Source organism: Colossoma macropomum, unplaced genomic scaffold, assembly GCF_904425465.1.
Source record: "Colossoma macropomum unplaced genomic scaffold, Colossoma_macropomum, whole genome shotgun sequence".
NCBI lineage: Eukaryota > Metazoa > Chordata > Actinopteri > Characiformes > Serrasalmidae > Colossoma > Colossoma macropomum.
In genome coordinates, this window is record NW_023494804.1 from 7175462 (window position 1) to 7189304 (window position 13843).

General features: G+C 37.6%; 1 protein-coding gene across 1 annotated transcript in view; it reads right to left on the reverse strand.

Annotated features, from left to right (window-relative positions):
* The window catches only part of myo18aa (myosin XVIIIAa), a 148372-nt gene that overhangs the window by 56990 nt on the left and 77539 nt on the right, over positions 1 to 13843 (reverse strand). Inside the window, 6 exon segments of the mRNA XM_036595280.1 lie at positions 1588 to 1716; positions 7181 to 7246; positions 9993 to 10102; positions 11218 to 11419; positions 12387 to 12573; positions 13627 to 13786. Coding sequence (XP_036451173.1) covers positions 1588 to 1716; positions 7181 to 7246; positions 9993 to 10102; positions 11218 to 11419; positions 12387 to 12573; positions 13627 to 13786 — 854 coding nt within the window.

Here is a 13843-nt window from a genome sequence, read left to right on the forward strand (position 1 = left end):
ACCATACTCTAAAGGAACTACTTTTATTGGCAGAATACTTGTTTTTGTTGATTATAAAAAAAAATACAAATTATTTTCTGAACAATTGTGTATTTCATTATATTTCATGTTGGCCATCGTTTTATAAAAGGAATATGCCATGAGAGGCCATGCGTTACTGCGATTTTATCACAGGGAAGGGAGTTTTAGGCACTCCTCTTCATATCGTGCCTAACAACACCCTACCAGTGATAAAATCACAGTAACACAGCCTCTCGTGGCTTATTGCTTTTATAAGCAACTGACTAAATAAGGACCAACAATGTTCATGGGTTAAACTAATAAATTCTTTCCTTTCAAGCCTGACGTTTGAGACTTTGCATGAGAGTTTTTGCTACAGTCCTGCACGGTCATTACTGCAATGTTGTTCTCCTGCAGCTTGCAGCAGCGTCAGCTTTGATAGAGCATCAAACTGAAAATCTTTCTTCACAGAGAAATCTTCAGTCTGATGGACAGAAGTGCTGTGCAGTTCATGTCGTGTTTAAAGGAAAGAGACAACTCAAAATGGCTAGCATATAGCTTGGGTAGCTGGCATGCTAGCTAGTGCAGTAGCTAATCAAGCTGAAGTTTTAGTAAGTTACAGATCACAATCCCTTAAAACTTAATGAAGCTTCAGCTGGGTTAGCTATTGTGCTAGCTAGCTAGCATTGTTGCGATACAAACTACACAATAACCAACCATGTCAGGTTTGCCTCTTGTGGTGCTTCAGTTCCGTCCCTCAGACTTATGTTTTTCTATGATGAAAGGCTCGTTGTTTGAAGCCGTGTTAAACCTGACATGTTTTTAGTTGATTTACTTTTGGGTCACTTTACACTTTAGACTGGACTTTGACTCACGTGAAGCAACTTTTGAACATCTATGGCTGTTAATTTATCCAATAATAACCACTACAGTGTGGACTGAAATACTATAAGCCACGAGAACGTATTTTAAGATGTTTTAGTCAATATTTCAAGCTTATTTTGGGCATTAGACATCATTTAACAATAATATACTATAATTATCTATTTACAGCAATTTACAGCAATCTATTTACAGTAAAATTATCTGCCTCAAGATTTGATCACCACTTTTCCTAGTAAGAGGCATTATGGATGTAAATTTCATTCTAACTTCATTCTTTCGATGCGATACAGCTTCCTCAGTTACTATGGAATCATCTACAGCTGTGCTTATCATTACGGACACTTGATTTTTAGTGTTTTGTACAAAACAGTTGAAAGTTGCGGAGGGCAAGGAGCATTTTGTACATGTACCTGCCACACAGTGAAAAACAGCGATTGTAAAGTTTTGAAAGGCAGAGTTAATCAAATGTATTTGCTTTATTTACTATGTACTCCGGACCTCTAAGAGTTAATCTATATTAATTTTACAGGATTTGATTCCATGTAATTTTGCACCATTTCTATTGGTCCATTCGTCATGTAAAAGCTGGTGTTTTCAAACAGAGTAAAAACAATTTAAGGTGCTGTAAGATTTAATAGGATGGTGATGATAAGGCTGCTGTAAGTGGGTGAGGATTTGGAAAGCTGCCAGTGAGCAGTGTACCTTTCTCTTCTTGAAGGCCTGGCGGGACAGGTATCCCCTGCAGGCGGCCTGGAACAGCGTGATGTTTCGTCTGGTCTGCTCATCCCTCTGCTCCTCGAGTTTAGCCAAAGTCCCCGCTCTGAAGAACACCTACAACAGGTACAATAAGAATTTGAAAAACAGTTTAATTGGATTTTATTTGTCAAAACTCTGAAGTGTATGAATGTATACATGAGTCCATTCTAGACACAAAACACAGAAACTGGACATCTGAGATGTGGAGAACGGTTTTATATACTGATGAGTCCAAATGTGTGTTTGGGACTATTTGGATTGTGAGAAGCAGAAAAGACAACCAACTTCTAAGACTGAACTTCGGAGGTGTGGAAAAATATCCCTGCAGACAATAAATAAAGGGACTTTTGCACAGTACTGCATAGCCTCTCCCACAATGTGAACATTTGAAGAAAAACTGTGCAGCACTTTCAACAGCATTATAAACATAATATTTGAGTCAGTTCTGGTAATTAATCATAAAAATTTCTGCTAAAAAAGCTGTCATTAAAATACAATGAATCAGATTTCTATACGAATACACCTCGCCTTATCATTGCTCATCACTGTTCAAAAAATATTTCTGATTAAAGGGGAAATTCAACTACATTTCTGCTTAATTATTAAGTTGTAAAAGTCAGAAAGCTACTCTGCAGAAGCTATTACAGAATAATGGTCCCTAACTTCATTATCTTATTCAAACTCCAGATAAGAAAACAGTATTACAGAAACATCCTAGACTATTTCCTAAATACTGCTCTAGAGGTGTCTTAACTTCTGTTTTAACCGCCTGTTTTTCGGTAGCTGTGACAGACAGCACAGTTCATTATAAATATAACAGCATAATGATGTTACATCTCGCTGCTGTCGGAGCAAAACCTTGTATCACAATTTTGTAGTTTTTCAGTTTTGGACATAATCTGAAAGTGCCTACTGTTCTTTATATTGTGGGTAAATTTCACAATGAATGGACCAAAAAAAGACCCAAAATGGCTTGGAAAAAAGTCTGGTTCCATTGACTTACATTAATAGTAACATATGTTTTTTCCTTCTCCTGTAAAGTTACCATTTTGGAGACACAAGGTTTTGTTGCGACAGCAGCGATTTATCTACATTGCAATATAGTTTCAAATCCCAGCATTCTCTGTAATTTGAAGTCCCAGACACTGCAGACATGATCTCCACCACCCCCAATGAGATAAAATATTACAGTGCTGGTGGTGAAAAGTGTATAGACAGAGCTGAACGTGCAGAATAGAACTGTTTATAACGTGTTCGTTCCTAAATTCGGTCCTAACTGAACTTGTCGTAGTGACTTATCAGATAAGATTTCAGTGTTAGGATGTTTCTTCACCACCACTGTACAGAAGTGCAAGCGGGTAAGTTCTTCTGCAGTGCACTACTGCACTCCAAACCACTCTGAATGACTTTGTTGAATTATAAATACAGACAATTTGAAAAGTATGTGGAATTTGGCTTTAAGAGAACATTAAAGAGAACTTTTTGAAAGTGTTGTGAGTGTGCTAAGACTACGAGATCACTGCTGTCTTGCTATTTCAGTATTAAGAGAAAGAATGAGAAAACAAAGAGACTGAAGTTGCAGTGAAGATGAGAGGTTTAAGACGTGTGAATCAAGTGGAAAACACTCGATCAGGTGAAACAGTGGGACTCAGGAAGCACACAGCTGACTTGGCAAGGGAATATCAGGGTGCAAACCGGAACAAAACGAGCAAATCAATGAGCTTTTAAAGCATATTACAGCCTCATCTCTTATTGTAAGTGATTATCTCAGGAGGAGAGCAGTGGCAGAATTGCTGACAGTAGAAGATCTCCGGGTCTGCCTGGTCGCCATTCTGCAGGGCTGCTTCTGCCACAATGCACTGAGAAAACTTTGTGACTTAAAATAATATTCCAGCTTTTTTCAACCTAATCTTTATCTGATGCATCTGTAGCAGATTGAAGCCCATTCCTGCCAGATAGATGAGAAAAACTGAGCAGTATATCAAAATAATGACTTACTTTCTCAAAATTTTGAATGATCATCTCAAAATAGTGACATTTTTGGTAACACTTTCTATGAATGTCGCATTTGTAAGCATCTATAAACACATTTATAACATGTTATAATGCATAAGTCATTATAAACATGGTTATAAACATTTATAAAAATGAATTACACTGAATTACACTTCATAGCCATGTTTATTATACATTATGAATTGTTAATATAATGCATTATAAATAGTGTTAATATTACTTGCGTTACTGCTATAACGTATAGTGCATTTTTATAACTATTTATAGCTAAGTTTATAATGTCTTATGAATGCATTATAACATGTTATGAATGTGTTTACAGATGCTTAAAAAGGTGACATTCATAGGAAGTGTTACCACATTTTTTTCTAAATGTTCCACTAGTCTCAAAATAATGACTTGCTTTGTGAATATAGACACAGTATCTCAACCAATGACGTATTTCTAAAAATATTGAACTAGTACCATGAAACAATGGTACTTATACATACAAACTTATATGTCAAAACAACAACATTAATTTCAATGTCAGAAAAGTTATTCTTTCAGGATAATAATGACTGTCATTATTTCAAAATATTAAGTCATTATTTTGACACAGTGAGTCATTACAATTAACTTTGACTTCATCTGTCAAATATGAAGTAATGACTTATTTCTCAATATAATGACTTCTTTCTTGAAATATTGGTTTAATATCTGAAATGTATCTTTTTTTCTTAAAACATCAACTTAATATCTTAAAATAATGACTTTTTTCTCAAGATTACAGGATTATTAATATTGATATTTAATAACAATAAATTTAAGATTATTAAATTCAATGAGTTATTAATTTCTAGAGAGTAAGTAAATATTTCAGGATTATAAGTCATTATTATGAGTTACTAAGTCATTATTTTGTCATTGTAAGTCGTTGCAATTAACTTTGTGTCTCAAATATGAGGTAATGATTTTAGGATTATTAAAATTGATATTTAATAACAGTAAATTTAAGATTATTAAATGCAATGAGTTATCAATTTCAAGAAAGTAAGTAACTTTTTCAGGATTATAATAATCATTATGGGATACTAAGTCATTATTTTGACATAATAAGTCATTACAATTGACTTGCATTTCAAATGTGAAGTAATAACTTATTTCTTAAAAAAATGACTTATTTTAAAATATTGGTTTATTACGTAAAAAATACTTTTTTTCTTGAAGCATCAACTTAAAATCCTAAAATAATGGCTTTTTTCCTCAAGATTTTAAGATTATTAAGATTGATATTAAATGCAATGAGTTATTAATTTCAAGATAGTAAGAGTGCAGGTAATTATTTCGGGATTATAAGTCATTATTATGAGATTCTAAGTTATTATTTTGACATAGTAAGTCATCACAATTAATTTTGACTTCAGATCTCAAATATAAAATAAGAAAGAACTTTTCTTAGCATCTCAAAATAATGGCTTTTATCTTCAAGATTTTAAGATACTACATCAAAACAAGTAGTTATAAATAAAAGATAAAATTTCAAGGAAGCGAGTAATTATTTCATTTTCATAATCCCATTATTTCATAATAATCAGTCATTATTTTGAGACACTAAGCCATTCTTTTACATTCATAACATAACAAGTCATTATTTCGACAAAGTAAGTCAATACTTGGTAGAAAAGAACTCATTATTTTGAGATAGTAAGTCAATATTTTGACAAACTGCTGCCAGAAACAGAGAAGGAGAAAAAAAACAGACTATTATTTCTCCTCCACCTGGTCATAATGGGGTTCCATAGCGGCATAAGGTCAATTACCATGGACAATAATGTCGACACATTTCTCTGTGCTTAGTGAAGAACTGAAAACCCACGGACTCCAAAGACACTTACAATAGAAAGCAATAGGCAGCTGCTTCATCACCTGCACTGTAGCTTCTATTGTAAAGCACTGAAAAACACATCAAAATCACTGTCCATAACCCACCGTATGCTAAGAGCGCAGCTAAAAGATCAGCTCGGAGTATTTCTTTAATCTACTCCTGCAAGAATTTGGGTCTTCCTTCAGATGCTGAAGGCTATCCACGGCCGTCTGAATAATTACCATGCATTCCAAAGTTATAACGCGGTCCAGCAAATCCGTGCTCACCTGGGAGCGGAGGAGGCCGGAGTTTGTTTACGTGCTGCTGTTTCCCCGGTTTCTTTCCAGTTGATGGGATTAGGCCTCTGCTGGGCAGCCTCTGCTTATTTTGTGATTAGCGGACGAGTGGCAGGGCAAGAGCCCCATCACCAGCCAGCGACGGCCTGTACAATGACTTCGGCACAAAGGGAAGACAATTATGCCATCATTGTGCGGAAGAAGGACGCTGCACTTTTTTAACAAAACCCGCAATCCAGGCCCTGAGAGCTGCCAGGAGGCAAAATGAGCTGCTGATAAATATGTCCTTTCAGCAGAGAGGGTGAGCGACTCACTGTGAACAAACAGCTGATTCCTTATAAGGGATTAGTACTTACTAGTTTTGGAGTCACCTAGTTTTGCTGAGAGATACTAAATGGGCTGTCCACCTTGTAACAAGCCACATGTGCTGGATCACAAAATAATGAAATAAAGCAAAATAAAGTAAATAAAAACTCAGACAGCACTATCACAATTTGCTAAATATGTCTTTAGAAATTGTAAAATAATTTCTAATTATTTCTTTATTTCTTTCTCACAACAGGCACCCATTTTCTCACAATACAAAAATGGAACTGACATCAAAACAATATATATCATTTTCAGAGATATTCAATGTTCCAATAGAAGAACAGGGGTCTGAAGGACAGTGAAGGTCGTACAAATACTATATTATACTATATTAAACTTTATCTGACATTTCTCTTTTACATAAGGTAGTATATTTATCATTTTTAAACATGGGGACAATGACCACATAGGAAACTGACCACAACAGCAGGCTACTGCTTTGACATATCAATAGATATTGAAAGCCCTTAAATGGGAAATCCACCACTTTTTACAGCAATTTAATCAATAAGATGTAAACAAAGTCATTCAGAGTGGTTTGATGTGAAATTCTGTTCTAGAGAAACTTACAGGGTCAGAATTATTTCCAGTGGTGATGGGAACCAGATGTCCACCTCTAAAGCTCCCTCACAGGAAGGGATTACACTAAATGGCTAAGGACACTTTGCCTGATGCCTGAGACTTGGTTTTATGATAGTTCTAAGTTTTGGCCTAAAACCTATTTTCATATTGGAGGTACATGCAGGGTGTTGTAAGGACAAATAATCCCAAAGAAGAATGTATCACTAATTTACCATTAAAACTCAGAAGACATGTGTAGGTTCACTTGTGGTTTTGGATAGTAAATAAATGGCTATATATGTGTTGTATTTGTGTTGACAGTCTAAAATAAGGGGGAAGCTGAAATACAGGACTAGTTCTGGGCACTGAAGGAAGGAAGACCTTAGTGTTAGCAATGGTTTAAAGCGGTGTAAGATGATCATGGGTCAGGCCTTGTAGAGAAGATACTCACCCTGCTGAGGCCCATATGATAGCTGCTCTTCTCCAGGTCCAGAGATTCCAGCAGCTCTTCTACGGCCTGAAAAAGCGCACAGACATTCCTGCGTTACTTTACGTTCCTTTCTTTAAAAATGAACAGTTAACTCATTTGAAAGCTACCTAAACTCCTGGGTAAACAATGGGCCAACATATTAAGCTTTTAATGATCTTAACAATAAATCATTAAACAAACAGATAAAGTATTCATGAGTAAATTTGCAGACCTTTAACAGTAATAAGAGGCGGTATTTTTCCACTAAGCATTGACGGCTTCAAACAGTTGAAAAACATTGCTGAGCTGGTTTTTGTTTAAGGTGAGACCAAATATTCGCTACAGGGTTTCAAACTGGACTCTGTCCAGGCCAAAACCATCAGTAAAAACTATTATATTTTGGGCTTGGCCCATTGTTTTGCCCAGGAGTGTACATAGGGACTTCATAACATGAACAAACACACTGCATAATGTATTCATTAAGTCACACTTCAGTATCTATGAACAGCTTATTAATAATCAGAATGGCACAAGTTGTTGTGAAGTCAACTACATTGGCTTTTGGACCCTTGAACTAAAGTGAGAGACATTTAATTTAAAACCCTGTTGGGAAGCGTTATTATAAGGTACCTAGTTAGGAACACAACATACACCGCGTCCACTTTAGTGCAGTTTCTAACACGGAGACCTACGAGCAAATATAACCTGTTCATCAAAACAGTATAACATCACTGTAATAACTCAAGGACATTTACTTTTGATACTTGATACGATGTGATGTTGAAAAGCAAGCAAGTTTGCTCAGGTAATATTACCAGCAGTATTTTCACTTCAACTCAAGATTTTTGCATGAATATACGACTGAGGGCATCAAAACCTTCTGCAGAACTGATATACGGTGTTCTTAACTAGGCCTCTGCCTTGTAAAGTTCCACTTCAAGAAAACAATGCTTTACAACAGTGTTATAAATAGAACAAATATGTGTCACTTTTAGGGCTGGGTGTTTTTTTTTTTTTAAAACTGTCTGCAAATACTGAGGTCTACGGTATTTCTGTGCACTTTTTTAAGCCATTTTCATTACTTTCGAGCCAATCACTCCACAAATGTCAATCGAGAGGTCCACATGAGGCAGATTCATCCACGGGTCCTGTGTAACTGGAAAAATATTTTGGGGGCTGGATTCATTTAAAGGCACAGCAGTCATTGCGGGTAAACAGATTGCGGGCTTGTGCGGCTGTGTGGGGCGGGCTTGACACAATTCCAGACACATCCTCAAATTTCGATCTTGACAACTATGACAAAGATGAAGTGACACGCCTTTCATCAAGTGACTCTGAAACTCCAGCATTTCTGAGGGTAATAATCGTATGCAAGGTAACAGCCGAATTAGGTTTACACGCCGTTCACGTATTTTCATCTATGGAAGGCCGGAGAGCCCATGAGCTGTAGCCATAATTTTCTGAACTGTTATCGTGAGATAATGAGTTAATTATCTTGTGATCACAAGATAAAGTTAGAATGTGTTTATTTATCCATTCACACAGAATAGAGCTTTGCCACATCATATCATTTTTAAAAATTGCGGTTTACCTTATTACCGTTATTCCTCCCATACTTATCTAGTCACTTTAGTTTAAAGCCAATTATGTCAATTCAACATCATAACACATGTTATGTCACCTTGCGATTACTAAGCTGTTTGTAAATATTGCAGAATTGATTTTTAAATATGTTAAATACATAACAGTTATGCATGTGTTATGAAGTTCCTATGTAGATAGCCTCCAAATAAAGTATATTGCACAGCCATCATATTGTAATTTCTAATGTGCAAACCTAAAAACAATATGCAAACGTCTCTACTGACTGAAGGCACGGCTATAAATAAACAGATAAACAAGACAAAAACCAACCGTATTTCCCAACAGAGCAGAGCCACCAGTCCTCTAAACGTCCTACTGCTGTCACTGACTCAAAACAACCCCAAGAATGCCACTTCTACCTCTCCCCCTCTCTCTCTTTCACTCTCTCTACCTCGATCCTTCACTCCCTCTCGGGTACAGACAGGTCTTGAGAACTCAAGCTGAATGGCCCCATCTAGATTACACTGTAAGGCCCCCCTCCACAGCACTAAGGGGCCATTGTTCCAGTCTGTTTCCACAGAAACCCATCAGTGAGACGCTGGCACAGGGGAAATCAGCTTCTGGCTCTTTTCTAGCCCCGCTCTCCTCTCTGCTAAGGCCGGCTTTTGTGCATTCTTTCTTCTTCCCACCATTTGAGTTTCGTGAGGCTCCTTCCAGAGGGAATTCAAACACAATTGACCTTCGCTTCCCTCGCACTTCTCATCAGGATGCAAAAAGAGAGGCTGAAAAAACCTTCCGATGCTTTTTTTGCCACACAAATTTTGGGGGGAGGTGGGGGTCACAGAACTTGAGAGATTTCAAATAAACCTATAGTTGTGCGACAGCAGCTCCCGCTTGCCTCAGCAAATCATTAGGGCCCAGGCAGCTAAAGAGCTCCCCGGGTGGTGGCTCCATTTTTCAGAGTTGATAATTACAATAAGTTTTGGGCCATTTTTCCGAGCCCTAAGCCCCAGCGCAATTAATACATTTCTCCTGTCGGCGCCCCTTATTGATTCGAGTGGGAAACACAGCTGGCAAGGCTTGATTAAGCCATCACAATGGGCCTGATTAAGCAGGGTTTATTTCTCTGTTATGGTGGCGTAGACACAGAAGCGAGCGAGATGAGCAGGAAGGTTTCTCTCATTTCTTCAACAAAAATGTAGGCACTCACCCTCTTCTCATCCTTTACGATGTAGTTGCGGCCAAGCTTTTTGGTCAGGTGAGGAGCCAGGACGTCGAAGCGGCGGCGGAACTCGGAGAAGACCATGTGGTCAGGATAACCTGTGCAAAGGATCAGTGGGCAATAAGAAATCTGAAATATATAGTAGTATCAAAAGCTAGAGACCACCCTTCCTTTATTAAGTTATTCTGTTTTTAGGGGATATTTTGGAAGATATTAGATGTAGGATAAACCACTGGCATTAAGAAGAGGAAAGTCAAAAGGAGATGAGTGGGGGAAAAAACAGGACTTTCCAAAACTAGACAAGATACAGAGAAAATGGGATTCTTAACAACTGTGCAAGAGCTGGTAGACACCAAAACTGTCCCCACCAGATAAACAGCACTTAAAGCTTTCATCTTTGAGAGAGAGGAGAAAATCAAGCTCCACTCTTGATTCAGATCTGAAATAATACATATCCTTCCACTGTGTAACGACAACTCAGCACTGTGGGTCTGAAAGGATGTGTAGCCTTACTAAGAAGGAAACGCACAAAAAAAAAGAAAAAGAAGCTGCTTGTGTTCCCAGAACAATGGACTGGCCACCCTGCGTCCAGACCACAACATCACTGACTGTGTTTGGGATTATTCAGATTATGAGAAGCAGAAAATACAATAAACTTCTACGACTGAACTTTGAAGGTGAAAAATATCCCTGCAGATTTCTTTGAAAAACTAAAAGCAAGTGTCCTGAAAAGAACAAAAGCTGTAATAAAGGACTCTGAAGTGGTCAGTCTATTGTTCTGAGAACACCAGCAGCTTCTCTTCATGCTGTTTTTTTTCACTTATTTTCTTTTGACTTTATCCTTCCTTATGCAAGTTGATTATCGTATCTGTAATCTCTTCAGACATATCTCCTGAAGAAATGACTGGAAATTAAATAAGTGAAGGAACATCTTTGAAGAAGGGCGGAAGGAAGACTTTTGCACAGTGTTGTTAAGTGCTGGGAAATGGACAGGGTTACAAATGTATAACTAACACTAAAAGTGTTAAATATACTGCATTAAAAACATGAATATAATTACAGTCTCTCTATTGAAAAATTACAAAACTGGCACCTTCGTATCCCCAGTAACTGTTATTATTTGAATGTCAAAATTTATTTTAATTTTATTCTTCTAGTTTAAAAATCTACTGAATTGAAGTATGAGGTGGACTGTGGCTGCTGCTCTCCACACCTTGTCTGTAGATGCGGAGGGCATCCAGCAGCTTAGAGCCACGGAGCTGGGCCCTCAGTAAGGCCACGTCGAGCTGCATCAGGCCGGGGTCACAGCTCTCGCTCTGAGCTTCAGGAGAGCCTGCTTGTGGTGCATCCGCCAGGGGCAGCAGGCAGTGGACAAAGTGAACCCTGGACCTCCGGACAGTGTCAAGTATTGCATCCTGCAAGAGGAGAGAAACGGCACGGAAGGAAAAATATCATTACTCTGTGCATGATTAGCCAAGAAGTCTCAACGGTTAGTCAACAAAGCCACAACGATTAGTTAACAAAGCCACAATGATTAGTTAACAAAGCCACAATGGTCAGTCAAGTAAGGCAACAAGGCCACAACATTTAGTCTACAAGGATCAGAAACTAATCGACAACCATTGCGACGATTAGTCAACAATAGAAAAATTGTTTATCGTTGCAACAATTAATCAACAAAGCTCCAATGATTAGTCTACAACAGTTATTCAACAAAGTCACGACAATCTGTCTACAATGAATGGTCTATAACAAGTAGTCAATAGCAACTGCCTAATTGTCAATTATAGCAACGATTGGTCAACAAAGTTGCAGTAATTATCAACAATGATTAGTCAACAAATCCACAACTATTAGTCTACAATGATTGGTCAACAACAATAGAAAAAACTGTCAATCATTGAAACAATTAGCCTACAATGATTAGTTAACAGTCACAACCATTATATACAACAACTGCCTAATCATCAATTATGGCAATGTTTAGTCAACAACATTGCAGCAATTTATCAATAATTATTAGTCAACAAAGTTGCATCAACTGGGCTACAACGATTAGTCAAGAACAACGAACTAATCGTCAGTCACTGCAACGATCACTTTAATTGTCAGTATTGTTTTACTGTCGATGCATCATGTACTCTGTAATATTTATATGATGCAGATAGTAGGGGGTGATATGGTTTTCAATACACCACAAAATCGCTTGTCATAACAATGGTGGTGGCAAATGCGGAGGAGCCAAAAAAGGTGTAATAGTCAGATTAATCAACTGAATAATAGTTTAAAAAAACTGAATAATAATTGTTAGCTGCAGCCCCATATTATGCTAACAACAAAAGTTGCATAAGCCCTATGTTTAGGAGCCTCTTCTAAACCTACCACTTGCAGTTTGATCTGGATACAGAGAGACTTCTTCTTCACAGCAGCCATGCCGGTGGTGAAGGTTTTCCTCATGCTGGTGGCCCGGCGCAGGGCGAGCTGAGAGCCGCCCTCCAGGCCAGCGATGGAGCCCGACAGCACCGTCGCGCTACCAGAACGACCAACGAACAAAGCGCTGATATTCTTCCTTTAAAAGAACAGCCAGAAATCAGGGACAGTAAGCACTGGGCGGTGTTTGTTCACACTAGACACTGTACATTAGAGCAGTGGTCCTTCATCTCAGTTCTGGGGACTGTCTTCATCTCCTCTGGTTCAATTTTTTAGACAACATGTCCAACCCTTTGGACCCCCAGAACCGGGACAGAACCGCTGCATTAAGACAGGACAAACTTTATTAAGCTTAAAAAGGAAAGTTTTCCAGAGTGGGAGTGGGGAATTGGCAGCATTTGATTCATTCTTGTTCTAGATAGTGTCAAGTCAATTCAAAACAGCGTATTGTATTATATTATATTATTGAGAGCTAGTAAGAGTTTCAATTGTTAGCACTTCAAGACGTTCCATAGTCTAAAGTGCAGTTTTTATCATCACTAATCAGAGGCTAAAAGGGGCTAAACATGTTTTCAGTAAGTCAAATTGCATCAAAAACACAACACGTATTCACGACAGTTCAATGACTAAAACTGCACTTTAGAATATGAAACACATCCTGACATGTTCAGCTCTTATTAGCTCTAACTGAAACTAAAAAATAAGTAACACCACATAGAAACTGTGTCAAATGCTATCAAATGCTGCTATTTACACTAATAGAGTTGAATTTAGATGATATTTATACTCAATTATTTGCACAAGATTTTAAAAAAGTTTTTATTTTGCATTATAACAACTAATAACGCATTGATTAATGATTTTTACATAGCAAACCTCCAGTTATTTATTAATATAGATCATAATGAATAAAACTAAACCATTTGGAAGGGCCTAATTCAGGCATTCCTGAACAAAGAACCAGATCTTAATAAACCCCCAAAATGTGTTCCTCAAAATAAAGTATCATAGACATAAATGTGAGTGTAGAAGGATCAGTTGCCTGACTTCACATCATTAAGATAAAATAATCAATAAAGAGTAGCGTAGAATATGTGAGAATCCAAATGGATCAGTAACAAGAGGCTGAACATGAATTCATTAGCATTAAGGTGCACTTTTCACTCTATAGGTATTAGCAGGTCTGTCTTACTTCTGGGAATTCTGCAGCAGACTGGCTGCGTTCTGGGAGGCGGGATTTTGCTTGGCATAATTCAGCCAACCACGTGCGTCGTACTCCACCCAGTCCGTCTCATGGCCGTGGCCAAGCAGAAAGTGCTGTGGTCGCTCACTCTTTAACAGCAATGTGTGACCTGTAAAGAAAAAAAAACAAGCTTATAAAACAGATGTACATGTATATCACTGCTTGG